The sequence below is a fragment of the Macaca mulatta genome, chromosome 2, assembly GCF_049350105.2.
Source record: "Macaca mulatta isolate MMU2019108-1 chromosome 2, T2T-MMU8v2.0, whole genome shotgun sequence".
Classification (NCBI taxonomy): domain Eukaryota; kingdom Metazoa; phylum Chordata; class Mammalia; order Primates; family Cercopithecidae; genus Macaca; species Macaca mulatta.
This window is the reverse complement of record NC_133407.1, coordinates 147,699,077-147,726,857: the sequence shown is the minus strand read 5'-3', so window position 1 is coordinate 147,726,857 and position 27,781 is coordinate 147,699,077. Positions and strand designations below refer to the sequence as shown.

The 27,781-nt window shown below is 35.6% G+C and overlaps 1 protein-coding gene and 1 non-coding gene across 4 annotated transcripts in view; one reads left to right on the top strand and one right to left on the bottom strand.

Moving 5' to 3' along the window:
• RAD18 (RAD18 E3 ubiquitin protein ligase) overlaps positions 1 to 27,781 on the top strand; it is an 81,013-nt gene that overhangs the window by 17,091 nt on the left and 36,141 nt on the right. For 2 of the 3 annotated variants that reach the window (XM_077993348.1, XM_077993347.1), the window contains exons 5-7: positions 6,293 to 6,630; positions 8,476 to 8,575; positions 12,101 to 12,285. In XM_077993348.1, the coding sequence (XP_077849474.1) occupies positions 6,293 to 6,630; positions 8,476 to 8,575; positions 12,101 to 12,285 (623 nt within the window). Of the gene's footprint in view, positions 1 to 6,292; positions 6,631 to 8,475; positions 8,576 to 12,100; positions 12,286 to 26,117; positions 26,195 to 27,468; positions 27,530 to 27,781 lie in introns of all 3 variants that reach the window. The other variant, XM_015130348.3, reaches the window with a different exon arrangement.
• On the bottom strand, positions 16,523 to 16,660 carry LOC114676595 (small nucleolar RNA SNORA43). Its single transcript, XR_003727647.1, has one exon. It is a non-coding gene; the product is annotated as a small nucleolar RNA SNORA43 (small nucleolar RNA).

Genomic DNA, 27,781 nt, shown 5'->3' with positions numbered 1-27,781 from the left:
AGTGTAATCATGTGTTGCTTAACAGGGATATGTTCTGAGAAATGTGTCATTAGGCAATTTGGTTGTTGTGTGAACATTATAGAGTGTACTTACACAAAGCAACATGGTGTAGCCTACTACACTCCTAGTCTATATGGCAGGGCCTATTGCTCCTAGGTAACAAAACCGGTACAGCATGTTACTATAGCTCATATGGTAGGCAGTTGCAACTCAGTGGTACCTATTAGTGTATCTAAACATAGAAAAAGTACAGTGAAACTATGGTATAAAAGATAAAAAATGCCATACACCTTTATAGGGCATTTACTATGAATGGAGCTTTCAGGATTGGAAGTTACTCTGGATGTCAGTGAGTGAGTGACAAGTGAATGTGAAGGCTTAGGCCATTACTGTACACTACTGTAGACTTTATAAACCCTGTACACTTAGACTACACTAAATTTATAAAAAAGTTTCCTCAATAATTAACCTTACTGTAACTTTTACATTTTATAAACGTATACTTTTTTTAACTTTTTGACTCTTTTGTAATAACACGTAGCTTAAAACACAAACACATCATACAGCTGTAAAAGCATCTTTTTTTATATCCTTATTCTGTGAACTTTTTTCTAGTTTTAAACATTGTTATTATTTTTTCCTTTTAAAATTTTTTCTTAAAAATGAAGATGGAGGCCGGGCTCAGTGGCTCATGCCTGTAATACCAGCACTTTGGGAGGCTGAGGTGGGCAGATCATGAGGTCAGGAGTTTGAGACCATCCTGGCCAACATAGCGAAACCCTGTCTCTACTATAAATACAAAAATTCACTGGGTGTGGTGGCACATGCCTGTAATTCCAGTTACTTGGGAGGCTGAGGCAGGAGAATCGCTTGAACCAGGGAGTCAGAGGTTGCAGTCAGCCGAGATCATGCCACTGCACTCCAGCCTGGTGACAGAGCAAGACTCCGTCTCAAAAAAAAAAGATGGAAACACACACATTAGCCTAGGCCCACACAGGGTTAGGATTATCAAGATGTCACTTAGCAATGGGAATTTTTCAGCTCCATTATCATCTAATGAAACCATCACCATGTATTTGGTCTCTTGTTGAACAAAGCATCATTATACGGCTTGTGACCGGATGGGACTTCTAGGCTTGTTGGAACATTCTTGGAGGTACCTTATGTTGCTTTTAAAAATATAAACAGATTTCTTTCAATAGAATTGCACATTTCTTTATTGGTTTGCATTCTAAAAATGATCAAATTTGTACAGTTGTCGCTCAGTCAAGGGGATTGGTCCCAGGACCCTCGAGAATACCAAAATCTGTGGATGCTAAAGTCCCTGACATAAAATGGCATAGTATTTGCATATGGACATTCTCTCTTATACTTCAAATCACCTCTAGATTACTTATATTAGATTACCCTAATACAATGCTATATAAATCGTTGTCATACTGTGTTTTTAAAATTTATATATTTTTTATTGTTGTATTGTTACTTTTATTATTTTTTGAACATTTTTGCTCTGTGATTAGTTGAATCCACAGATGCGGAGCTGGCAGATGTGAAGGGCCGACTGTACTCTGAGCTAACTTCATGTACGTCCTAGAGATTGGCTGGTTAGTTATTTCCTTACGGAAAAAAAGAGGGTGTAGTTTTAAAAAGATGGCATACTTTCCTAGATTAAGAAACTTCAAAATTCTCTGATTTTCCCAATTAAAGCTACTTTTTTTCTTAGCATTTTTCACCAGTAAGTTTTTGAAATCTATGAGAGGAAGGGACCATGCCTTTAAAAGGGAATTGATTGCCTGTTTTTCTCAAGGCTTATTTTTTTCCTCAGCCAGTACTAAAAACATAACAACTTCCCTGCTAGGATAAAGGAAGCCTTGCATATAACAGCATCTGTTTGTTGAAGAGAAGTGATCAAGGTCTTTGGATTCACAGACCTTTTGGTGTAACTTAAAGGGAGGTCATGGAATGGTTGACCTCTCCTCTGTCCCTTCTCCTTCCCGAAAGGAATACATGATTTAATTATTATAGTGGGTGTGGTAGGGTGGGAAGCATTATTTGTAGAGTTGGGATGGTTTATATCGTTTGTTCCTCTCTCTGTTTGCCTTCTTGGAATTGCTGCTCTTCCTAGCATCATCCTTGTGGTGAACATTTGTCATGGGTAAAGTGTTGTGGTTCTTCATTTGCAAACTTAGGAGGGATGAAATTCAAGCTAGTCAATTTCATTACTTGTTTGAACTGTGGTTTAAGATTTATGAGGGAGGAAACTTAATCCTATGACCAAAATATAAGATATTTATATTGTCTGTCAATTTCATTTCTTGGCATTCTCATTTGTCATTGTCATTTTATGTGCCATTATGATTTTTAAATATTTAATATTCTAAATTTAATAATATAAAAAGGATATTGGAAATAATTTTAGAGGTTTTCAGATACAAGGCTGCATACAGCTCTTACATTTTCATCTGATCTTTTACTTTTATTTTCAAAGAACACATGATTTTTTCCTCGACTTAGTTTTATTTAAAATAATGTTCTTAACCTGTTGTTGAACATTTATTAGAATATTTTTGTGTAAGTGTAGCATCATTCTTGACTTAAGTGAATGCTGTTTCTCTGTTTTTGTAGTCAGTGTCCATCTCTTATTATTTTTACAAATTGAGAGTAGAGAGCATCATTTACTGCTTTTGTTTATCCACCATTAAGGGATAAATTTTTCTGCAAATACTCCAAGTTTAAGAATTTAAACATTTTAGATGACAATTGAAGTAAAATTCCCTCAGCAACTCACAAAGAGGAAGTAGAATATAATTTTACCTTTTTTATTGTACAGTTTAAAGCATACTGATGTTGAATTCAGGCAGAACTGGGCATTGGTCTAGGCCCTATTAGTTCTAATGTGATTGTGATCAAGATGTTTAATCTCTTTGACTTCTGTTTCCTCATCTAAAAAGATGAGAATAATACTGTCGATGCCTTGAGGATTAGAAATGAAGAGCTATAGTAAAAGATATCTAGCATAATACCTAGAACAAAGGAACCTAAAAATATTCCTATTATTATTATTATTATATATTGCCTATATTTTCAATAGTGTTGATACCCTAAGATGCTATAAAAAGAATTTGTGTTTGGGTGGGCCTCTGCTTGTGTAGCCAAATGGTTCTAGACTGCTGTTTACATGTTTCTGATCAGAACTAGCATTGCGGGGACTTTAGTTACAGAAGTCTATGGAATTGATTGCATAGGTTTAATGGCTACTCATGTCTACCCAAAGGCCTATTTTGACTCTTGATTCTTAGCCCCATTCTGAAGAGGGAAGGTTATTGTATAGTTCACAGATGGACAAGACCTTCCTTCCTTCCTTCCTTCCTTCCTTCCTTCCTTCCTCCCTCCTTCCCTCCCTCCCTCCCTCCCTTCCTCCCTCCCTCCCTTCCTCCTTTCCTTTCTCCCTCCCTCCTTTCCTTTCTCCCTCCCACCTCCTTTTTCCTTCCCCACGCTATTCCTCCTTCCCCCCCTCTATTCCTCCCTCCCCTTCCTTCCCTTCCTCCCTTTCCTCCCTTCTTCTTGCTCTGTTGCCCAGACTGCAGTGCAGTGGTATGATCATGGTTCACTGTAACCTCAAACTCTTGGGCTCAAGGGATTCTCCTGCCTCTGCCTCCTAATTAGCTAGGACTATGGGCATGTGCCACCATGTCCACACTGAAGAAATATAAACAAAGCTTCCTTAAATATGTGGTAGAATTTACCAGTAAAGCCATCTGGGCTTGGAGTTTTCTTTGTGGAAAAGTTTTAAATTATAGCTTCAGTTTATTTAATAGATAATAAGGGCTCTTCAGGTTTTCTGTTTCTTTGTTAGTTTTGATGAATAGTGCCTTTCAAAGAATTTGTCCATTTTATCTAAAATTTAAAATTTGTTGTTTTAAAGTGTTCGTAATGTCCTCTAATTATCTTTTCTATAGGATTTGTAATTAGGTCTTTTAATTCTTTGTTTTGGTAATTTGTATTTTCTCATTTATTTCATGTTCGGTCTTAGTAGGGATTAATAATTTTGTTATTTTTTTCAAAGAACCAACATTTGGCTTTGCTTGTTTTCTCCTGATATCTCTTCTATTTCACTAGTATCTCTTATTAGTTCCTCCCTTCTTTGGGTTTAGTTTGCTGTTCATTTCCTAACCTTTTAAGTTGGAAGCTTAGAGTAGTGGCTTTTACTTTTTCTATTTTCAATAATTTTCCCTCCAGGGACAGTTTTGGCAACCTTTCATGCTATCATTCAGTTTAGAATATTTTCTAGTTTTCATTGTGATTTGACATGTGGGGTTATTTAGAAGTGTGGTGCTTTATTTCTTAACATTTGGAGATTTTCTAGTTATCTTTCTGTTGTTGAGTTTCATGTAAATTCTGTAGTGGTGGAATCTATGGGTTGATTTTTTTTTTCCATCAGATTTGAAAATTCTCAGCCATTGATTTTTCTAGTATTGCTGATTTTCCATTCTTTCTTTCTATTCCTCTGGGCTTCTACTTATGCCCAATATCTCATACTTTTTTGTGTCTGTCTTTTTCATTAATTTTTCTCTCTGTGCTTAGTTTGGATATTTTCTATTGACCTGCCTTCAAGTTTGTATTGTGTGTTGTTATACTCATCCAGTTTAGATAAGGTATTTTGCAATTGTAGAAGGTTCATTTTATTCTTTTCTTAATGGATTTTATTTGTCATAATGCGCTATCTTTTTATCCTTTTTCTTTTTCTTTCTTTTTTTTTTTTATTTAACATGTTTATCATAGTTTGAAGTCCTTACCTAGAAATGCTATTCTTTGGATTACCTTTGGGTCTGCTTCTATTGAATATTTTATCTCTTGATTAGTGGCTACTTTTTCTTGCTTCTTTGCATGTTCAGTAATTTTAAAATGTGTGCTGAACATTGTGGTTGAAATGTTGTAGAAGCTGTGAATTGTCTTCTTTTGAAAGATGACACATTTTGTTCTAACAGGCAGTTGAATCACTAGCTCTTCATCTTTGTTCTTTCAAGGCCTGGTATAATGTTTTCTTAGGTTAGGTCTGTTTGAGCTTTGTTTATATTTCTTCAGTGTGGTCCATTTTTCTAAGGTGTGGCCTTTGTGGGATCTCACTTGAATGTCCATGATCTTCGCCAAGATTTCTCAGCTTTGGCTGAGAACAACTAACTTTCCAGCAATGACCTTTGGGATTTTAATTTACCAGTATCAGCCTCCTAGTGGGTCTCCTGTGTTTTTGTCTAATCATATGCAGCCCTGGAGATGAGCAGGAATGGATGTGAATTTCTAAGCAGACTTCTGGCATTCCCTTTCAGTAGCTGCCGCATGTCAAAGCATTCTGACCCCTCAGTCCTGGCCAGCTTTGCCCAGAACTCTGATCTCTTATTTTCTCTACCAAGTAAGATCAATGTTTCCTGTTTAGACTTCACATTAATACCCAATTCCTAGAAAATGTTTCCAGGGTAAAGTCTTGGAGGAAATGTTGGATTACTTCATGTTTTCTTTTTCAGGCATTGCAGCCTTGTGCTGATTTCAGTCCAGTGCCTACAAAGAGTTGTTTTTTATGTGTGTTAGGCCGTTCTTACATTGCTAAGTAATGTAAAGAATGCTAAAGTAAACTTGAGGCTGGGTAATTTACAAAGAAAAGAGGTTTAATTGGCTCATGGTTCTGCAGCTGTACAAACCATCTGCTTGGCTTCTAGTGAGGTCTTGGGCTGCTTACAATCACAGTGGAAAACAAAAGACAGGGGCAGCATATTACATAGTGAGAGCAAGAGAGAGAGGAGGGGAGGTGCCGCACACTTTTAAAACAGATCTCATGAGAACTCACTCACTATTACAAGGACAGCAGTAAGGGAATGGTGCTAAACCATTCATGAGAAATTCACCCTCATGATACAGTCACCTTCCACTAGGTCCCACCGCCAACACTGGGAATCCCATTTCAATGTGAGATTTGGTGGAGACAACATCCAGACTATATCCCTATATTTTGTTCAGATTTTAAAGTTACTTATGGTTGGAAATTAGGTCTCATATAAGCTATTCTCTGTGGCCGAAAGCTGATTTCGTTTCATTTTGTTTTATTGACACATTAACTGCTTTTTAAGTTAGATTTATTGCTTTGAGTTATACTAGAAGAAACGTTGGTTTGGTTGTCATTATAGTATAGGTCCTGTATTTCAGAAAACAAGGTTAATTGGGAAAACAGCTTATGTCAGTTAATTTATTGTATACAATTGGATATCTTAATCATCTGTTGTGTTTTTTGTTCTTCAAGGAATCATCTATTGCAGCTTGCTTTAGAGTCACCACCCAAATCTCCTGCTTCTTCCTCTTCAAAGAATCTTGCTGTCAAAGTATGTACTCCTGTAGCCTCCAGACAGTCTTTAAAGCAGGGGAGCAGGTTAATGGATAATTTCTTGATCAGAGAAATGAGTGGTTCTACATCAGAGTTGTTGATAAAAGAAAATAAAAGCAAATTCACCCCTCAAAAAGAGGCAAGCCCTGCTGCAAAGACCAAAGAGACACGTTCTGTAGAAGAGATGGCTCCAGATCCCTCAGAGGTTAAGCGTCCTGAGACACCCTCAACATCCACTTTGAAACACATTACTAAAGGTAGGAGGTTATTTTCATATGTGGAAATATGGAAATCTTTTCATCCACACGACGTAAGAATAAATAGGCAGCATCTTTGAGGGGGAAGGAATGGTAAAGGACAAACAAGATTTTACTGTATCACAAACCTCAGACATTGTTGTAGGTATGTTTGTTCTCTTTCTCTCTCAGAAATAGGAATTCAGGCTGACTGCTACAAAAAGGAAACAGTTTTAATTAGTTCAGGCTTTCAGTATGGCAGTAGCTTTCTGTTTTCAGCTTTTAATCCTTCTTCCGCCCATTCAGCATATCTGTTGCCATTTAATCTTGAAGAGCTCTTTTTATCTTATTTTACCACCACTTGAATGCCTCCTCACTATTCTACCTGCCATGTAAAGCCTTTGACAATTTGAGCCCTACTCTAGTCATCCCACTTTATTGCTCACCTCTCCCTCTCAGAAGTCCTGCTCTAGCCAAGCTGATATCCCCACTGTTCCTCCAGTACATTGAGGAATTGGCAAACTACAACTGGCAGAGCTAATCTGGCTTGCCACTTGTTTTTGTAAATAAAAGTTCACGTACCCATTTGTTTGCATATGTCTGTGGCTGCTTTCATGCTACAGTGGCAGAGTTGCATGGTTGTGACAGAGGCCATATGATCTGTAAAGTCTAAATTCTACCTGGCTCTTTACCTGGCCCTTCACTAAGAATGTTTGCCGGTCCCTGTTCTATACCTTTACAGACTATCCAGATCCTCACTATTCATTTGTTATGTTAGAAAACACTGTCTCACGTCACAAAAGTGCTATAGCACTTGTTTTCTAGAGTGTTTTGTGTCCCATTTGCTTAACTGTTTGATGGATATGTCAGCTTGTTTAACCTTTTGTTTCTGTGTCTTCTTTCCAGTGAAGTTTAGAGCACCTTTTAGGCAGAAACTCTTAGACATCTTTGGTATACCCATACCACACACAGTGCAGAGATGTGAGTGTTTATTAAACTTAGATTGAAATTAGTTTATTAGTACTTAACGTGTTTACATCTTTTAAAGATATATAAATTACACTTATATTTTCTACTATGTCTATCCTTAGTCTTTTTACCAATTGACAGTTCTTATTGTAGTATTTTTTAGCTTGATGGTTAACTGTTTTTCCCCTAGCAGAACCTTTTTTCCCAAATGAAATTTTACAATAAACCATAACATATTAAAATAGATAAAACAGATTGTTCTGTTTCACCTGACCTCCTTCTGCCTATTATCCATGGAAGTCTGTAGGCCCGAATTACCCCCACAGATCCCTGCAACTTTATGAAATAGTTTGAGAATGATTGTGTTCCTTACTTTTAACATTATGTATAGAATTATAAACGAGAGCTAAATTAACAAATTTGTTTAATTGACAAAATTGAACAGTAGTTGGCCCAACTCAATAAATTACTAAACTACCTTTCCTTCACCCAGCCCCTGGGCCAGGTGTGTCTTAAGTTGTTACTATTGCTTCTATGCTAAACATGGATAGCTCCTAAGGCTTGGGAAAATTTAAGATTAGTTCTATAGTTTGGTCATACCTTGTTAGAAAAGATTTAACCGAAGCATTTTCTAATAAACAAACTTTCAAGCTTATTTGCAGTCTCTTTCTCTGGGACCAGGACTTCAATTGTGTGACTTCCCACAATTTAGCCATTACCCAGTAACCAGTCTGTCCCACTCCTGTTGTCCCAACAGGCCGTTCTTTCTCTTTTCTGCTTTTCTAAGTGCATGTTAAGTTGGGATTCTTTTTTACTTTACTTGCTGAAAAGATGCCAGTTTACATACTTTTTCCCCTTCTACAATTAATACTCTCTTTTTCTTTTTAAAAAATACAGTGGATTGTCCTGTTTGTGGGGTTAATATTCCAGAAAGTCACATTAATAAGCATTTAGACGGCTGTTTATCACGCGAAGAGAAGAAGGAAAGCCTCAGAAGGTAAGGACGTTGAGCAGAACCATTGAGCTACTTTAGCTGAGTGCCTCTTGTGCTTTATAAACTTGGGGGAAAATTACAGTATTCATTTTATCCTGGTAACCGTATTTCCTGCTCTTACTTGCTTTCTCCTTCACTCCTGTTGGCCACTTCTTCCAATCCCTCTCTGTTCTTTCTTCAACTCCCACTTTGCCAGATATGATTAGCTATGTTGAATATTTGAACTGCTACTACATTTTGACTTAATAAGAAATTAATGACTTCAAATTCAATTCTTTTTAAACTTGTTTTTTTCTCTTAGAATTTTAAAACTACTAAAAAGCTTCTTGGCCAAAGAAAGCAAGATTAGACTCTGAATATAGAATATAGAAAATCTGTCTCTGATCTTTAGGATGCTCAGAAGTTTTAAAATTTAAAATTGAATTTTTCAAAAATTTTTGACTAGGAAATTATATAAATATATATGATATAAAAAGGTACAAAAATGCATATATGAAATGTAATGTCATACCCCACCCCACACCCACACCATCCAGGTATTGTTACTAATAAATTGTCAGCTCAATATTTGCATCTAAACAACTGTGCTATTCTACCTCCTTTGTACATGAAAATAACTGTAATTTCTTATACTAGTCCACTATTGTTAGACATATTAGTTGTTCAGGAATGAAATACTAGTCAAATTGCAAGGCATTAAGGAATCAGTGGATAATAAACAGAAGACACAATTTAGATGAGTCTGGTGATGAAGGGATAAAGATGAGATGGTAGTTTGGAGAAGGAGTGAGTGGCATAAAGATCAAGGGATGTTATTTTTAAAAATAGGAGTTTAAGCCTTCAGTCTCTTTCCTTCCACTATTTCCAGGGAGAGAGCAGAGGATAAATGGAAGAAAGTGAGGAGCACAAGAGCCCAGTAATGAGGTTATCCTTGATATGCAGAAAGGACCCTTCTGAAACAGGAGGCAAGGGGAAGATAATAGGTGACAATTCAGAGAGATTTGGAAAAGAAGAGGAGGGAAGCTGAAGAAATTAATGGTATTTGGGAAGTGGGGATGAAAGAATGATTTGCTTCTATGTTCAGTCTGTTTTGAAGGACTTTGAAGAGTATTTTCCAAAAACCACGTTAATAAGACAGAGCCATAGTATTATTTTTTGTGATTAAAGAAAATACATCACTTAATTTTTATGAGTAAATTTGGAGTGAATGCAGATTTTGAGGGTCAAATTCATACTGTTATAACTTACAAAAGCTAACATATAAAACACAGTGTTGCTTTATTAAAAATGGTAGACATATTTGAGTCCAAACCTGGGGCAGTTTTGCATGCACAATACTCCCACCTAGTGGGTAAGTTTGTTGATGAGAATAAAATTTAGATTTTTAGGTTGCTTAGTTAGTGGCGATTTGGAGTAAATAAATAGTCCTAAGGGTTATTTCCCATAAGCCACGAGAGTTTGATGACCTGCTTTTCTCTTTAGAAATGCATGAGTTGGGAATATAGAAGCTGAGTATATTCTTTGAAGAATAAGGAATCTGCGCTGATTATCTTGCCTGGACTCCCCTTTTTCTAGATCCATCCATCAGTTCGAATACATTTCTGATACATCATTTTTGATGCTGTCAGTTTATTTAAAGACATACTCGTCCATGTGTAATTAAGTTCTAATAGTGGTTTAAATTCCTGCTTCAAAGAATGGTATAGTCCTGCCAGTGCTCTGTAGTGAACTTACAAGCACCATCTCCTGGATCCCCCTCTTAGTGTATTAAAGGCTTTGAGAAGTCCTACATTAAGCGTAACTGTTAGGTTTTGTTTAATTCAGTAATTCCTAAATTTATTTGACTGCCAAGCCTTTCTGTCCTCATCATTTCCATCTTACAAAACTGGTGTTTGTGGAGATACTGAAGGCAACACTGGGCCATGTTGTTCTTTAGCTGTATCCTGGCCCCAGAGTCGGGTCATAGAGAAGAGGCCCTGTGAGTTTTCCTATCTCCTCCACAATATTCTGACAGGCCATCTGCTGAATGTGAGTGGCAGCCCTTAACCTTTCTATATAAAACCATGTCAGAACTGATCGCAGATGCACCCTTCCTTTGATGTCCTCAGATTCTGAGGCCCCTTAAATGTGTTACTCAGTTCCACTAAATCACGGAAGAAAAATCAATGTCATTTTCGTGTTTGGGGAAACATTTATTGGGTTTCATGTTTTAAAATTCCTGATAGAAATTGATCTCTAGTGGTGCTTTTTATTGTAAATGCCAATGAACAGTACAGTTCCTCACTAGAATTTCACAGTCATAGTTTAATAATCTATCCTTGATAAAACAAATGTTTTAGATACAGACTTAATGAATCATCTCTCCCTGTGTGCTTCTGTAAACACAAAATGATTCAGCTGTTGCTACCTACTGAGATTTCATTTTGCTGTAATTTTATCAGTCTTGTAGAGTCTGATGGACTGTCATTGTAAGAAGAGCAATTTTCAGAAAAATATAATCTATCGAGAGTTTGCAGGTCTTTTCACATTTAATTAGTTATTTCTGGCTTTTAGACTTCATTAATACAGCATGAAAGACATAATTTATTTGGGGAATGGCCCTGTTGGTTAATAGAGAAATTTTTGATTGTTTTCAGTCTATACCTGACTGTAATATTTCTCTATTTGATTATCGGATAGTTTATATCAGATTTACTCTGGAGAACCTTGTTGAAAATAGAGATTTTAGATCTCCACTTCAGACCGAACCACAATTGGTGGACGGGGTGGAGAAGGGGATGGAGAATCTGCATTTTAAATGAACTCTTTAGGTGCTTCTTAGGTACACTAATGTTTGGGACAGCCTTGTGTGAGCTAGTTATATGCTAATCCTTTGTAAAAACTTGTTTTTTTGATAAACCTATTATTTCAAGTTTCTGTTAATTTTCACCTGAATCTTTGCTGTTCTTATTTTGAAATGATAGCAAGTGTAATGACCTCCTTGAGCACATTTTTGTTGAGCATCTAATTGCCATAAAGCTGAGCCAGGTAGAGAACCTGCTATAATCAGATAAAATGAATTAAAACTCACTAAAAAGTTCCTGTTTATGGAATTGTCTCAAGTCATTGGTACTTTTAGGTAGCTTGAATTTTAGCCCATCAGAATTTCTAGCATGCTTTAAAGAGGTGGAAAATTGAGTAGGTCTGTGTAAGTGTGATTCTAGATGAAGTCCTCATAGCATATTCCACAAGCCTTACATATCTGTCTTCTTAGTGTGCCTCTTTAGGTCTGACATCTTTTTGAGACCCAAGTCTCTCACTTCTGGTGGCACCTAGGCCCCTGTGTCTGAATATCTCACCAGCACCTGAGATGCATCATGTCAGACACTCAGCTTTATCTGCAAACTTGATTTTTCTCTCCCTTTTTTAATCTAATGGTTCTACTATTTTTCCAGGTACCCAGTTGTTCAATCAGAATGTGTTTGCTATTTTACATGAAAAGCATTTGATAATTCACAATAATCATCAGGGATCTTCCCCCCTTTTCAGTTCTGTTCACAAAAGGAAACCGCTGCCCAAAACTGTATATAATTTGCTCTCTGATCGTGATTTAAAGAAAAAGCTAAAAGAGCATGGATTATCTATTCAAGGAAATAAACAACAGCTCATTAAAAGGCACCAAGAATTTGTACACATGTACAATGCCCAGTGTGATGCTTTGCATCCTAAATCAGGTAAAGTAATAAAACAGTGAGTTATGCTTACCTTGTGGATAAAGCAATTTTGTATAAATCAGAAATTATAGACCATAGAAAAATATTGTAAATAAGTACTTTTTAGATAATAGATAAGACATGCAAATGTATTCCTTCAAAAGGTACCTAGAGTATGCTATGATAAGCCAGCCTTCCTCTCAGCCTGCCTTCTAATCCCCAGATCCCTTCTCAGAGGCACCCCATTGCCAGTTTCTCATGTGCCTATCTAGGGAGAGTGTGGTGGGGAAGAGTGGATCTGGAGAGCCTGGGTTGCAGTGCCCGTTTTTCAGCTTTATGGCTTGGTGACCATGGGCATGTTACTTGATATCTCTGTACCTCAGTTTTCTCATTCATAAAATAAGGGTTATAATACTACCTACTTCATAATGTGGAGTGGAATAAATGATAAAAGGCATGAAAAGTGCCTAGCACAGTACCTTAGCAAGTAGTTAGCTTTCAGTAAATGTTGCCATTATGATTATAGTACACAAACATATATCCTTTTCATTACTGTTTTTACAAAATGGTAGTATTCTGTGTAGTGCACTATTTAATGGTTGTTTGTTTTCATTAAACCACACACATATATTGGAGTTCTTTCTGTTAACATATAGAATTGTCTAATTTTTAAAAACTTGTAGAATAACATGCAAACATTAAAACACACAAATTTTAAGTATATTGTTTGGTGAATTATCACAAAGTAAATTTCCTAAAGTGAAATGTCATTGTAGCCCCTACTGAGATCACTACCAGCATCCGAAAAGCCCTGTCTGCCTCCTCCCATTCACTACTTCATTCTCACATTTGACCACTATCTTGACTTCTAACCCCATATGTTCATTTTGCCTATGTTTGATCTTTAAATAAATGGGACAATAGCTTATGTATTCTTTTGTGCCTGCCCTCATTTGTGCAACATTATAAGATTAATTCATGTTTTTTTATATGGTCGTGATTTTTTTCATTTTTGTTGCTATCTGGTATTCCATTGTATAAACGTATCATCTTATCCACTGAGTGTTTAGTAAACATTTCACTTTTTTCCCACTTTTTCTCTATTAACAATAATGCTGCTATGAATAATTCTTTTATATATCTTTTGGTGCACATAGGTGCATGTTGCTGTTGGATATATATATATACAGGAATGGAATTGGTGTTATATATTTGCAGATGTTCAGCTTTAATGGATACAGCCCCAAATTCAGTAGTCGTGTACACTTTCATCAGGAAGATATGAGGGTGTCAGTTATTCTGCACCCTTTACAACATCACCATTGTTAACTCTCCATTTTAGCCATTCTGGCGGGTCCATGGTAGTACTTTTTTGTTTTAATTTGCATTTCCTTAATGACAATGTTCAGCACATTTTTATATGCTTGTTGGCCATCTGGATATCCTCTTTGGTGAAATACCTGTTTAAATCTATGTCCAATTCTTCTGTGCTGTGGGTCTATTTTTATTCTTATTTGTGGGAGTAACTGAAATTTCCTGGATAAAAATCTTTTGCTGTATGTATGTATATTTCTAATTTCACCTTTTCACTCTCTTAATGGCATCATTTGAAGAGTAGAAGTTCTTAAAATAGTCCAATTCATTACATTTTTCCTTTGTATCAGTGCTTTGCCTTAGCCTACTTCAAGATCATGTGGATCGTCTCTTATTTTCTTTTAAAATTTTATTGTTCTTTCTCCTAAATTTTGATGTACAGTTTATCTGGAATTGATTTTAGCATGTGTTGTGAGGTAGAGGACAAGATTGTCTTTTTTTTTCCCATATGAATAACCAATTGGTGCAGTACCACTTATGGACGTGCCATCCCTTCTCCCACTGAATTGCCAGAAGTCTTGACTCAGAATCAGCTAATTGTACATGTGTAGGCCTGGACATTGTTTCATTCCATTGGGCTATTATTTACCCTTGTGCAGGATAAATAATGTGTGTCTTAAGTACTTTATAAGTAATTTATGATAGGTCTTGCTGTCTGGTAATATAGTTCTTCCAGTTTCGTTTATTGAGGTTGCCTTGTTTTTTCTAGGCATTTTGCATTTCCATATAAGTTTTTAAATTGGGATTATATTGAATTTATAGATCAATTTTGGGATAGTTGATATCTGTACAGTATTTGAGTCTTCCAATTCATGAATAGAGTTTATCCCTTTTTTCGTCTTTGATTTTTATCAATGTTTTGCAGTTTTCAGTGTGAAGATCTCATACATCTTTTTAAAGAGTTATTCTTTGATATTTTTGATGCAGTTGTACATGATGTTTTGTTCTAAAAATGTCAGTTTTTATTAGTTGCTTGTATAGAAAAATACAACTGATTTTTGTATAGTTTCCTTATATTCAATGGCATGTCACTTTTTGTGTGTGCCCTTTTTATTGAGGTATAATTTACTTACAATGTAATACATCCTTTAAAAGTGTATAGTTAGGTGAATTTTGACAAATGTATATTGTCATTTAGCCATTGCTCTAATTGAAATGTAGAACATTTCCTTCATCAGCGAAAGTTCCAATGCCCCTTTGCTGTATATTCCGTCTTTTACTCTAAGACCTTAGGAAACACTGATCTCTTTTTTTGTCCCTATAATTTTACCTTTTCTATACTGTCACATAAATGAAATTACACAAATTGTATAGTATGTAGCCTTTTACATACGGCCTCTGTCACTTAGCATACTTTTGAGATTTTTCCATGTTGCTTTTACCAGTAGTGCATTTATTTTTTATTTTATTTATTTATTTATTATTTATTTGAGACAGAGTCTCTGTGTCGGCCAGGCTGGAGTGCAATGGCATGATCTCAGCTCACTGTAACCTCAGCCTTCCAGGTTCAAGCGAATCGCCTCAGCCTCCCGAGTAGCTGGGACTACAGGTACCCACCACCATGCCGGGCTAATTTTTGTATTTTTATTAGAGACGGGGTTTCACCATATTGGCCAGGCTAGTCTCAAACTCCTGACCTTGTGATCCACCCACCTCTGCCTCCCAAAGTGCTGGGATTACAGGCACGAGCCACCGTGCCTGGCCAGTGCATTTATTTTTTATTGCCAAGCAGTGTTCTGCTTTATAGCCATGCCACAATTTGTATATCCCTTTGCTTATTAATGGACAACTGGACTGTGTCCAGTTTTTTTATTATCAGTAAAGCTATTATGAACATGGGTTCACAGATCTTTATGTAACCATATGTTTTCATTTCTCTTGGGTGGAGTGGAATTGCTGGTCATACGGTAAATGTAACTATAAGAACCTGCCATACAGTTTTTCAAATGACTGAACCATTTTGCATTGTGAGAGTCCCACTTTTGCCACACCCTTCTAACACTTAGTATTTTCATTCTTCTTAATTTTAGCCATTCTAACCGATGTGTAGTAGTGGTATCTCATGATGGTTTTAATTTGCATGTTCCTGTGACTAGTGATGTCTCCTGTGTTTTGATATTTTTATTTGTTACTTATATATTTTATTTGATAAAGGCTTGGTTGAAATAATCTGCCCCTTAACTCTTTTTATTGATTTGTAAGTTATTTATATATTCTGGATACTGAATTTGTTAAATATATGTGTTGTGACTATTTTGTCTTAGTATGTGGCTTACCTTGTCATTTTCTTAATGATGTCTTTGAAGAGCAGAGAGTTTTAATTTTGATGAAATTTAGTTTACTTTTTTTATGATTTATGCTTCTTGTGTATCATTTCATGATTTTTTATGTATACAGTTGTGTTGCATGTCAACAAAATATATGTTCATCCTAAGATCACAAAGATTTTCTCCTGTGTTATTTTCTAGGAGTTTTATAATTTTAGCTTTTATATTTAAATCTATGATCCATTTTCATTTAGTTTTTCTGTATGGTGGAAGGTAAATGTCAAGGTTTATTTAAAAAATATGTATATCTAGTTTTTCAGCACCGTTTGTTAAAAAGATTATCCTTTCCCCATTGAATTACTTTGCCACCATTGTTAAAAACCTGTCAGCCGTGTATATAGCATGTGAATCTATCTAGAATCTATTCTGTTCCACTGATCTAGGTATCTGTCCTCTCACTCATGACACACTCTTGATTTCTGTAACTTTATAGTAAGTCTTAAAATTATCAGGTGGTATAAGTCCTTCAACTGTGTTCTCAAAATTGTTCTAGGTCCTTTGCAATTCCATATAAATGTTAGACTCAGTTTTTTTTTTGTTGTTGTTTTTCCCCTAAGAAATGTCAGGCTATTATCCATTCTTGTTGTTCACTGTTTTCTGAACACTGAGTGTAGAAATAGCCACTTTCACTTTGCCCTGATGTTACAGGCATAGCAGAGCATCTGCATCTGTGCTGCTGGCAGGTCCAGGACAGCATCTGCAGGGCAGTCAGTTTATTAGTGTGTACCTTTTGGGATTTTGAGTGAGATTACATAGATCAGCTTAGAATTGATACCTTAACAATGTTAAGACTTTTAATGCACAGTCATGGTATGTCTCTTTAGGCCTCCTTTGATTTCTCTCAATAGTGCTGTCTAGTTTTTTATGTACATGTGTTCCATGTATTTTGTTAAATGTATCCTTAAATATTTCATGTCTTTTGGTGCTATTGTGAGTGGTTTTAAAATTTTTATTTCTCATTGTTTATTACTATTTTAAAGAGTCATGTTGATTTACTGATTTTTGTATATTTACTTGTATACTATTAACTAGTGAAACTCACATGTTTCTAATTGCTTTTTTATAGATTTCATAGGATTTTTATATACACAATCAAGTTGCATGCCAATAAAAACAGTTTTATTTATTTATTTTTTTCAGTCGATATGCCTTTTGTCTTTTTGTCTTTCTATCCTTGGTTAGTTGCATTGGTTAGAACCTCCAGTACGATGTGAAATAAAAGTGGTGTGGGCAAATATCCTTTCCTTTCTCCAATCTTTTTTTTTTAATGAATTTTTTAAGAAAGGATCTCTAACTTTTCTCTGAGTTTTCAAGGTTCTGTCTCCCCAGAAGGAAGAATGATTGCCTTCAAAAATCATTTGAGTGATAATATTATTGCATCAATATATGTTCTTTTAATTCTGGAATACCCCAATCTTATAGGTAAAGCATTTAGTCTTTCACTATTAAGTGTGATAGGTTTTCATAGATGCCTTTTATGAGGTTGAGGACATTTCTTCCCTTCCTAGTTTATTGAGAATTATGAAGGTGTGTTGAATTGTCAATTTCTTATTCTGCATCTATTGAGATGATTATATTTTTAATTTATTCTGTGATATATTTATAACATTGAGTTTTGTTCAGTTTATTGAAATATAATTAATATAATACTGAGATATAATTCATACCCACCTAAAGTATGTATACAGTTCAGTGGTTTTCAGTATATTCACAGAGTTGTACAACTATCATCACATTAAATTTTAGAACATTTGTTATCCTGAAAAGAGCCCAGTATCCATTAGCATCATTTTCTACCAACCCTTCCAGCCCTAGATAGCCACTAATTTACTTTCTGTCTCTATAGATTTGTCTGTTCTGGATATTCCATTTAAGTGGAATCATATAACATGTGGCCTTTTATAAACTAACTTCTGTCACTTAGTGTAATGTTTTCAAGGTTTGTCTGTGGTCAGTACTCATTTATTTTTCTGCAGTGATCTGTAAATGTTATGTAAATTTGCTTGATAGTGTATTCAAGTCTTCAGCATCCTTGCTGATACTCTGTTTACTGATTCTATCAATTACTGACAAGCTTTTTGAAATATCCAACTATATTTATAGATTTTTCATTTTCCCTGTCAATATTTTCAGTTTTGTTATATTTTGAATCTCTTAGTATTATTATGTATCTTCTTGATTAGTTAGCCTGTTTATTATTATGGCATATATGTCTTTGTCTCTGGTAATATTCCTTGTCTCAAAAATTATCTGATATGAGTGTAGCAACTACTTTATTTCATTTTTCTTTAAATCTATTGTATCATTATATTTAAACTGTGTTTTATTATAAGCCATATATGGTTTGGATTTTCTTTTTTAACTTAATTTGACATGCTCTACCATTACATTGTAGGGTTTAAACTATTTTAATTTCATTTATTCTATTTGGTTTGGTTTATATCTGCCATCGTGCTTGTTTGCTATTCTATCATTCTTTTGTTTTTTCTTCATTTCCTGCTTTCTTTTAGATTAACTGAGTATTGTTTAGTTTTTTATGTTATCTTCATTTTATGAGCTATACTTCTTTTTTTTTTTTGTAGGAGTGATTGTTCTAGTTTACTATATGCATTTTTAACTTATCTCAGTGTACCTTCAGTTAATAGTATACTACTTCATGTGTAATGGAAGGACCTTATGACTTTCATTCTTTGTACTATTGTCATAAATTTTTCTTCTACGTATTTTAAACACTCTATAATACCTTGTTACTATTTTTGCTTTAAACTAAATAAAAATGGAAAAGAAGGTCTGTATTTACCTGCACATTTACCATTTTCAGCATTCTTTATTTCTTTGTGTAGATCTGGTTTTCATCTGGTGTCATTTTCTTTTGCCTGAAAAACTTCTTTTTTTTTTCTTGATTTCCACAGTGTTTGGACATTTCCTGAAAAACTTTATTCGTTCATTCTTTTTCTTTTTTTTTTAAGACGGGGTCTTGCTCTGTCACCCTGGCTGGAGTACAGTGGCGCAATGATAGTTCACTGCAGCCTCGGACTTCAGGAATCCTCCCGTTTCAGCCTGTCAAGTAGCTAGGACTACAAGCGCATGCCACCATGCCCAGCTAATTTTTGTTTGTTTTGTAGAGACAGGGTCTCGCTATGTTACCCGGGCTGATCTTGAACTCCTAGCCTCTTGAGATTCACCTGCTTTAGCCCCCCCAAAGTGCAGGGATTACAGGCATGAACCATCGTGCCTGGATTATTCAATATTTCTTGTAGTGCAGATGTGCTGTTGAGACAGATTCTCTCAGCTTCTGTTTGTCTGAAAAAGTCTTAATTTTGCATTCTTTTAAAAAACTTTCTATTTGGAAATTTATAGGAAAGTTGAAAGACCATCATAATCAATGCATAGACTATACCGTTTGTACAGATTCACCTATTGTTAGCATTTTGCCTCATTTGCTTTATGAATTACTTTGTTCCTCTGTCTCTCTTTTTCTGTGAATGTATGTGTCCATATAATTACACACGTATTTTTTTCTTTGTCTGAGAATAAGTTATATAGTGTTTACTCTTTATTCCTAAATACGTCCTTGTATTATTTCTTAAGAAAAAAAGATTCACTTTTTTTGCCACTGTAGTTAGTACTTGTAGTAAATTTAACTTTGTTATAATACTTTTGTTCATCTATTCAATTTTGTCAGTGGACCCCATAATAACCTTTGTAGATTTTTTTTCCCTGCAGTACATGATCCAGTTTTGGAGCACATATTGCATTTAGTGGTAATATCTTTTCAATCTCTTTCAACCTGAAATAATTCCTCAGCCTTTGTCCTTTATGACACTGGCCTTTTAAAAGAATACAGTCTTTGTTGTGTGTGTGTGTGTTTTTCAAGTAAAATGTTCTCATTCTGGCAGAAAATTCAGATTATGTATTCCTGGCCAGAATACTATGTAAGTGATGTTTTGTCTTCAGAATATTACATCTGGAGCCATTTGACATCTGTGTACCCCTCATTTGTGATATCAGGCTTGATCACCTGGCCAGTTTCTCCCTCATTTATACTTTACATCTGCTGCCTTGCTACTAATAAGTCTGCAGAGACACTTCAACGCTATGTAGCTATTCTCTACCTTATTAAGATTTCACCCCTATATTTAGCATCCTTTGGTAATTTTTATCTAAACTAATCTTTTCTGTGATAGTTGCAAAATGATGATTTTTTCAACTTTAGCATTCCTTTCACACTTGCTAATTGATACTTGGCATGATTCTGAAAACAAGAACCCTTCCCTCTGCCTTATTGTTTTATTTGTCTCTTATGGATATAGATTCACAGATTTTTAACTCATTACTTCTCTTAATTAGTTTTGTGTTTGTATTTTTCCAGATTTCGCCAGCAGGAGCGTCTTCATTCTAATTCCTGTCCTCATGACATACCCCTGTTATTTTCATTGCCATTTTCTTATTTCTAACATAACAACATATTGCAGGCTTTTCTTGCTCTTCCATATCCCAACCCTGAAATCAACCATTTCTCTGAGGAGCTCTGGTCCTTTCTATTGGTGAAACCAAGATATGGCTACCAGCTATGCTCATATATATACATATGCACACATGGATACAAATATACATACACATGCATGTATGCATATGTATACATGTAAATCCATGTACACTTACATGTTTCAAGGCTTTCAAAAGTATTTCATACAGTAGCAGTTTTGTTTTGTCTCCAGAGCATTAACTGCCTGTTGGATCATTTTTATGATGGTAGGTTTAAAATTCTTGTCAGATGATTCCAGCAACTGGGTTGTCTCAGGTATTGGCATCCTGTCTTTTTTCATTCGAGTCATGATTTTCCTGATTCTTAGTATGTCAAGTTTTTTTTCAATTGTATTCTGAGTATTTTTTGTATTCTAACGACATTCTAGGTTCTATTTAAAAATTCTAATTTAGCAGAAAGTCATCTTGTTTAAGTTTAGCATGCAGATCCTGGCCTGCTTTTGTAGGCTGTGGTTCTAGTGATGATTTAGTTCCCGGATCCCTTGAAATGTTATTTTGGTCCACTTTATTTAATTGCTACCTGGAGACTGTTGTGAATACCTGATATTCCACACTGTTGTTCAGTTTTCAAACCTTTTGGCATATTAATTGTAAACAATTTCACATGTTGGTTGGGGATGCTCTACACAGGCTGAAGGAATTCTTTCTCCAGGTTCCTTCTCTTTGATATTCTCTCCTCAGTTACTAGTTGAGAGGGTGCAGTTGTCACCTGCCATCATTGGATGGGGGGTAGAAGTCTGAGCTCCTCACTAGACCGACACTGTTGCTATGGGAGGACATCCTGCACTAGGACCCCTTCCACCTCTGGTTAATGGGCAGAAGTCCACGCTCCCCACTTGCTCTCTGATAATACTGCAAAGGGCAGGGAGCATCAGCAGGGTTTTGCCTGGGTAGGTCAAGTATTATCAAGAAGGTTTCTGGGCACCCTCTTTTTCAGTCCTTTGCTTAGAAAGAGTAGATTTTTCTTGAAGCTTTTTTGTCTGTTCCTCTTGATGTCTCTGGGCTTTTCCAGAGCCTAGTCTATAAGATACAGAATACAAAGACACCTCAGGGAACTCACCACAGTGTCATTCCTCACATGCTGAGGTCTTAGCCAGTCCATCTTCCTCTTTCTACTTTCCAGAGTTCTCTTACAGTTGTCAGTTATATATCAGGGTTTTTAGTTGTACTTAGTGGAGAAATGAGTCTAATCCATCTTGTTTGGAACAAGAAATACTTTTTAATGTATTTTAAATTTCTGTTTTAGGAGCAAACACATTTAAGATTGTTATGTCTTCTTGGTAACTTGACCCTTTATCACGGTATAATTTCCCTCTTTTTTTTCTTTTTTTGAGACGGAGTTTCACTCATGTTGCCCAGGCTGGAGTGCAATGGCACCATCTCAGCTCACTGCAATCTCCTCCTCCTGGATTCAAGTGATTCTCATGCCTCAGCCTCCCGAGCAGCTGGGACTGCAGGCATGAGCCACCATGCCCTGCTAATTTTTGTATTTTTAGTAGGGATGGGATTTCACCATGTTGGTCAGGCTGGTTTCGAATTCCTGACCTCAGGTGATCCACTCGCCTCGGCCTCCCAAACTGCTGGGATTACAGGCATGAGCCACTGCGCCCGGCCCCTCATTTCCTTCTTTATCCCTAATAACATTCATTGTTCTGGAGCTTATTGTGCCTCATATTAATAAAGCTCCTCCAGGTTTCTTTTCATGACTGTTTACATGAGACATCTCTTTCCATACTTTTATTTTTAACCTATCTTTTTATTTAAAATGGGTTATTTTTGATAGTATATAGTTTGGTCTTGCTTTTTTATCCAATCTGACATTCTCTGCCTCTTAATTGGTGCTTTAAAACCATTTCTTTAATGAAATATTGATGCAGTAGGCTTTGAATTTAATATCTTGCTGTTTTTTTCTTTGTTCCATCTCCTTTTTGTTATCTTTTTTTGCTGTCTTTTGGATTGAGCATTTTTTATTATTATATTTTATTTCTATTATTGCCTTATTACTTTACCTCTTTTTCAAAAAATTTTAGTGGTCTCTCTAGGGTTTGCAGTGTACATCTTTCATTAGTTACAGTCAAGTAATTATACAGCCTCACTTGTAAGAAACTTTTAACAGTATACTCCCAACTCCTAATTATTTGTACTGTTATTGTCATGAACTCCTTTTACATATACTATTAACACAATACGTTGCTATTGTTTGTCCATTAAACAGTTATCTTTTAGAGTAGTTAAAAATAAGAAAAAAGTGTATTTCATACTTATCATCATGTTTACCATTTTCACCAGTTTTCATTTCTTAGGTAAGTTTCTCTCTGTTTCTACTTGAAGAACTTGTTTTAATACTTTTTGTAATGGAGGGCTGCTAATAATACTTTCTCTTAGCTTCAGAACGTTTTTGTCTTTCACTTTTGAGAGATATTTTCATTAGAATTCTGGATTGGGAGGCTTTTTTCCAATGCTTTAAAGATGTCACTCTATTGTTATCTGGCTTGAATAATTTCTGATGAGAAGTGTAATGTAATTCTTGATTTTTCTTTATATAATGTATCTTTTTCCTCTGATGGCTGCATGATTTTCTCTTTGTGTCTATGTGCATGTTGTTGTCATTTTTGGTTTGTTTTTATATCTGTGTTGCTTGATCTTTGAGATTCTTGCATTTGTGGTTTGGTGTCTTTCTTATATTTGGCAAATTCTAGACATTAGTTCTTCAACAATTTCTTCTCTTCCCTTCTTTCTTCTTCTGTGATTTCTATTATGTGTATGTTATATTTCTTGATATTGTCCTATAGCTCTTAGAGGCGCTGTTCTGTTACAGTTTTTTTTTTTTCCTTTTCCTTTTTTTTCTCTCTGTGTTTCAGATTGGATAATACCAATCCAATTTTAGGTTCACTGATTCTTTCCTTAGCTGAGTCAAGTTATCTGTTACTGTGTTGGTTTTATGTATCTCTATCTATATATCTAACATTTCCATATTATTCTTTCTAAAAGAAAGGATTTCTATTGAAGTAATTTCTACAGAAATGCCCTATCTGTTCATGTGTATTGATAAAGATGATCCTTTATCATCTTAATCATCATTTGCTTGCTTTTTCATGTTTAAGTTTTCCTTGAAAGCCAGACATTGTAGGTAAGAGTCTGAGGTGCCAGACTCTTTTTTTTTAATGTACCTATATATCACTCACAACTTAGGTTTTCCCTATCAGCCTGTGCCTCAGAGAGGGTCTCTCTCCATGTTCATTTCTCTCCTAGAAGTAGATTGCTGTTATGTATCACTTGGATCATGCTAGGTTTGTGGTAGGGAGAAAAGGAGGGTTCTCTGTTACTCTGATTTAGCTTCAGTCTCAGGCAGGTCTTTCAATCCTGCATCTCAGGGGTGGGGCTCTTTCAGCAATCCTGCCCCTCTCCCACTGCCAGAGGCAGAGATCCTCTACGGGGCAGGGCCCAGAATGGTTTCCTGGTCCTCCTGAGGGGTAGAGGGGGTTTTTTGTTTGTTTGTTTTTGTTTACTTCCCTCAGCAACCTATGCTCTGGGGATAACATTTTTGCTGACCTTTCGTCAGTGGCTTAATGCTTTTTTTCTTCAGGGATAAAGATGTGATTGGGGCTTCATGTCCGTCCTGCAGTGGGGGTGATTCTCTTTTGCCAGAATTGGATCTGGAGGGAGATCTTTTCTAATTTCTTGCCCTTCCCCAGTGAGCTACAGAGAGACTGAGGACTCTTGTGAGTGCCCACTGAGGTCTGTAGAAAATAGCCTGCAAGGCCAGGCACGGTGGCTCACGCCTGTAATCCCAGCACTTTGGGAGGCCGAGGCGGGCAGATCATGAGGTCAGGAGATCGAGACCATCCTGGCTAACACGGTGAAACCTCGTCTCTACTAAAAATACAAAAAATTAGCTGGACATGGTGGCGGGTGCCTGTAGTCCCAGCTACTTGGGAGGCTGACTCAGGAGAATGGCGTGAACCCAGAAGGCGGAGCTTGCAATGAGCCGAGATCGCGCCATTGCACTCCAGCGTGGGCGACAGAGCGAGACTCCGTCTCAAAAAATAAAGAAAAAAAAAGAAAAGAAAATAGCCTGCAAATGGACGTGATGCCCCTTGTGTCCAAGCCACCCAGGGTTTTTATATTTTCATGGTAGCTCACCCTTGGCCTTTTGCAGTTTATCAAAAAGTTTAGCTGAAATCTTACCCAGAGATAGAGTGGTACCAATTTTTCTCGTGTGTACTGCCCTATGTCAACCAGCGCTCATGATCCCCCTCTCCTCTAAGGCACTCATCTTTCTTTAGGTTTCAAGGTAGTTGATTGCCGTCTTACTTTAGCTCTGATGGATTCAAGAAAAATTATAGTTTTATAAATTATCCAGCTTTTTCTCGTCATTAGGGTTATAGCTAATTATTTATAGCTCTCTACAACCTAAACAGAATCAGAAATCTCCCTGAAAAAGATTTAAGCCACTAAATTCTACCCAATCCTAATATAGTTTTCTTAATATCTTAGAAGAGGATATGCCAGATGTTCTTTATCTTTAGTGATACTTGTATTAATGGATTGGATAGAATGCAGATGATCCCTGTGTTTTTCATGTTATTCCATGACTCATTTTGGAAAGGAGAGAACCACTAGCAGGTCATGTTCACAGGGAGATTGTTTACATTGTTTCTACTGGTTTTACAATATCAGGGAGGCAAAAGGTATCTCTCAGTGCTTGGAAAACATAAACTTTATATTGAGACAGTTGCATTCTTAAATGATCCTCATAAGGTCTGTGGTTTAAAAAAAATAAAACTGTATAGGGGATTATTTCAAACATACAGAAATAGAGAGAAGAGTTTACTGATTTCCCCATATGCCTACTACGCAGCTTAAACAATTATCACACCATCTTAATGTTGTTTTATCTACCATTTACGCCCTTTTTTCCATGGATTATTTTGAAGCAAATTCCAGATATAATTTTTAAGTATAAATGAGTATAAGGGATTGTAAATTTTTATTTCATACCATATGCATTTCAGTTTTAATGTATTGACTTTGGATGCAGAAAGATAGCATTTGCAAATTCTGTGCTGTTTGCATTCAAAGGCATTTAATGTGTGACAGGGTGTATTCCAGATCTCTTTTATGTGTGTAATTGGTAACCATACCTACAGACAAAGGTTCTGGAGGCAAGGACATTTTTCCTGGTATTTGTAGACCTTTCTCTCTCCTTGAACAGTAGCCTGTTGTACTGCATTTAGTACATTGGAATTTGAGCAGACATCCCCTAATAATTGAATTCACACTAAAAAATTAATTTTCATCTTTCATTGAGACTTCTGTTTAGACCTATATATTCAAAGGAGAAAGCAAAGTGACTTGACTTTACTCTTCTGGTTATACGTTGAACAACATGTGCATGTGTAAGAGTTCAGTGTTTTAACTTCATGGTTTTTTTTAACCTTTTGTTTTGAAATGGTAATTGATTCACAGAAAAATTGTAAAAATAGATCAGGGAGTTCACATATACCTGTCACCCATCTTCTAATGTTAATAACTTAAATAATTACTGTACAGTGATAAAAAAAAAAAGTAGTTAACCTAGTGGTTATTTTCTTATTTTAACAGCTGCTGAAATAGTTCAAGAAATCGAAAATATGGAGAAGACTAGGATGCGTCTTGAAGCTAGTAAACTCAATGAAAGTGTATGTTAATGGGCTATTTCAGTATCTGGATAGAAATGAAGAAAGAAAGTTTAATACCCAACAAAAATTAAAGCAAACCATTATTAAATTTATTCATTTACTAAAACATTTCCACGTAGTGTATTATGATTTACTTGCAACTCCTTTTAGGACAATATTTGATTGTACTTAGCAGTCTTCTAGTACAACATGCAATTCAAAGTAGAGTTTGTTCATGAGCTAGAGTTCTATAGAAAATGCCTATGCCTGTGCATCAGGCAGCTTTGATATTGGTCCTTTCTCTGCTGGTTGTGTTCGATAAACTGCCTCTAAGGACCTCTAAGCTACCGCTAGGGACCTCTATGATTCCTTGTTAGCTCTGGCATTCTGCAATTCTGTGATTATACTTATGGACATGTTAAGTAATTGTAAGAGGATAAATTAAGTAATTTGAGGATGGAGTATTCTCTTGAGCTTTTGAGAGAATCAGAGACCTAAAATTCTTCACTGTTGCCTTCCACTAGCTTGATGGCCCCAAACTTGAAGACAGGATACCAGTGAAGAAAATAGTCATTGTGTCCTGTGACACTGGAGGAAGTGTTTTGGTCTCTTCCAAGTAGACTTCTTTTTTTTTGTAGGCCATCTGTAGTGTGTTTGTAAGGAAAGCAATGGTTACCTTAAGAAAGTAAGTTTATAGCCAAATAAGTAGGAACAAAAATGGAATTTACATTGACCCTATTATTACCTGTGTGCTATCTGTAAGATGAGAACTGTAGTGAATTATGGAAGTATATTTCTGATCTTTTAAGTCTGAGGTTTAAAAAGTGGACCTAGAAATTTAACTTACTGTGTTTTGTATTATTGCATTTTCTATACATACTACTTTTCTATAATGACCTGGAGAAGTTAGGTTGGAAAGAGAGAAGGCAGACAAGAAGATCAGCCTTACTGATAGTCAGCTAAGTGTCATCAGTCTTCTGGTTTCAAATATTGCCTGTTGTATTAATGAATGTGGAAAATTAAATATTGAAAATAGAAAATTTATTATTTTGTTAATATATGATTGAATCATGTTGCATTTTCTACTGATAAGAAAAAATAATGAGTAAAATGTATACTGTTTCTGGTATTTAAGGGAAGTCCATAGGAATGATTCTTCCTAGGTCTATATAAAACAGATGACAGATCATTTTCCTCTATTTTACACACTCACATTTGAGATTTGAAAGTTTGTAATATTTCCCTTTTTATCATTTTGGGGAGATTTTTATTCAGACTTTTTTTGATTATTTTAGGTAATGGTTTTTACAAAGGACCAAACAGAAAAGGAAATAGATGAAATTCACAGTAAATATCGTAAGTTGCGTGACTTTTTTTATTTGTAAAGAGCTTCGGTTGCTGTTTTTCATCTTAAGTAATTTTTTCAGGATAATGTTTTATATTAAGGTTCAATTCAAACTTTTGTTAACATTACTTAAGAGATTGAATTTTAATTGGGTGTTACTTAGTGACTTTTTTTGTATTTTATGTGCCTGCTTTTTTGTTTTTATGACTAGCATTCTACTTTGAGCTTTGCAAATATTAATTAGCTGCTCTCAGAGCATCTCT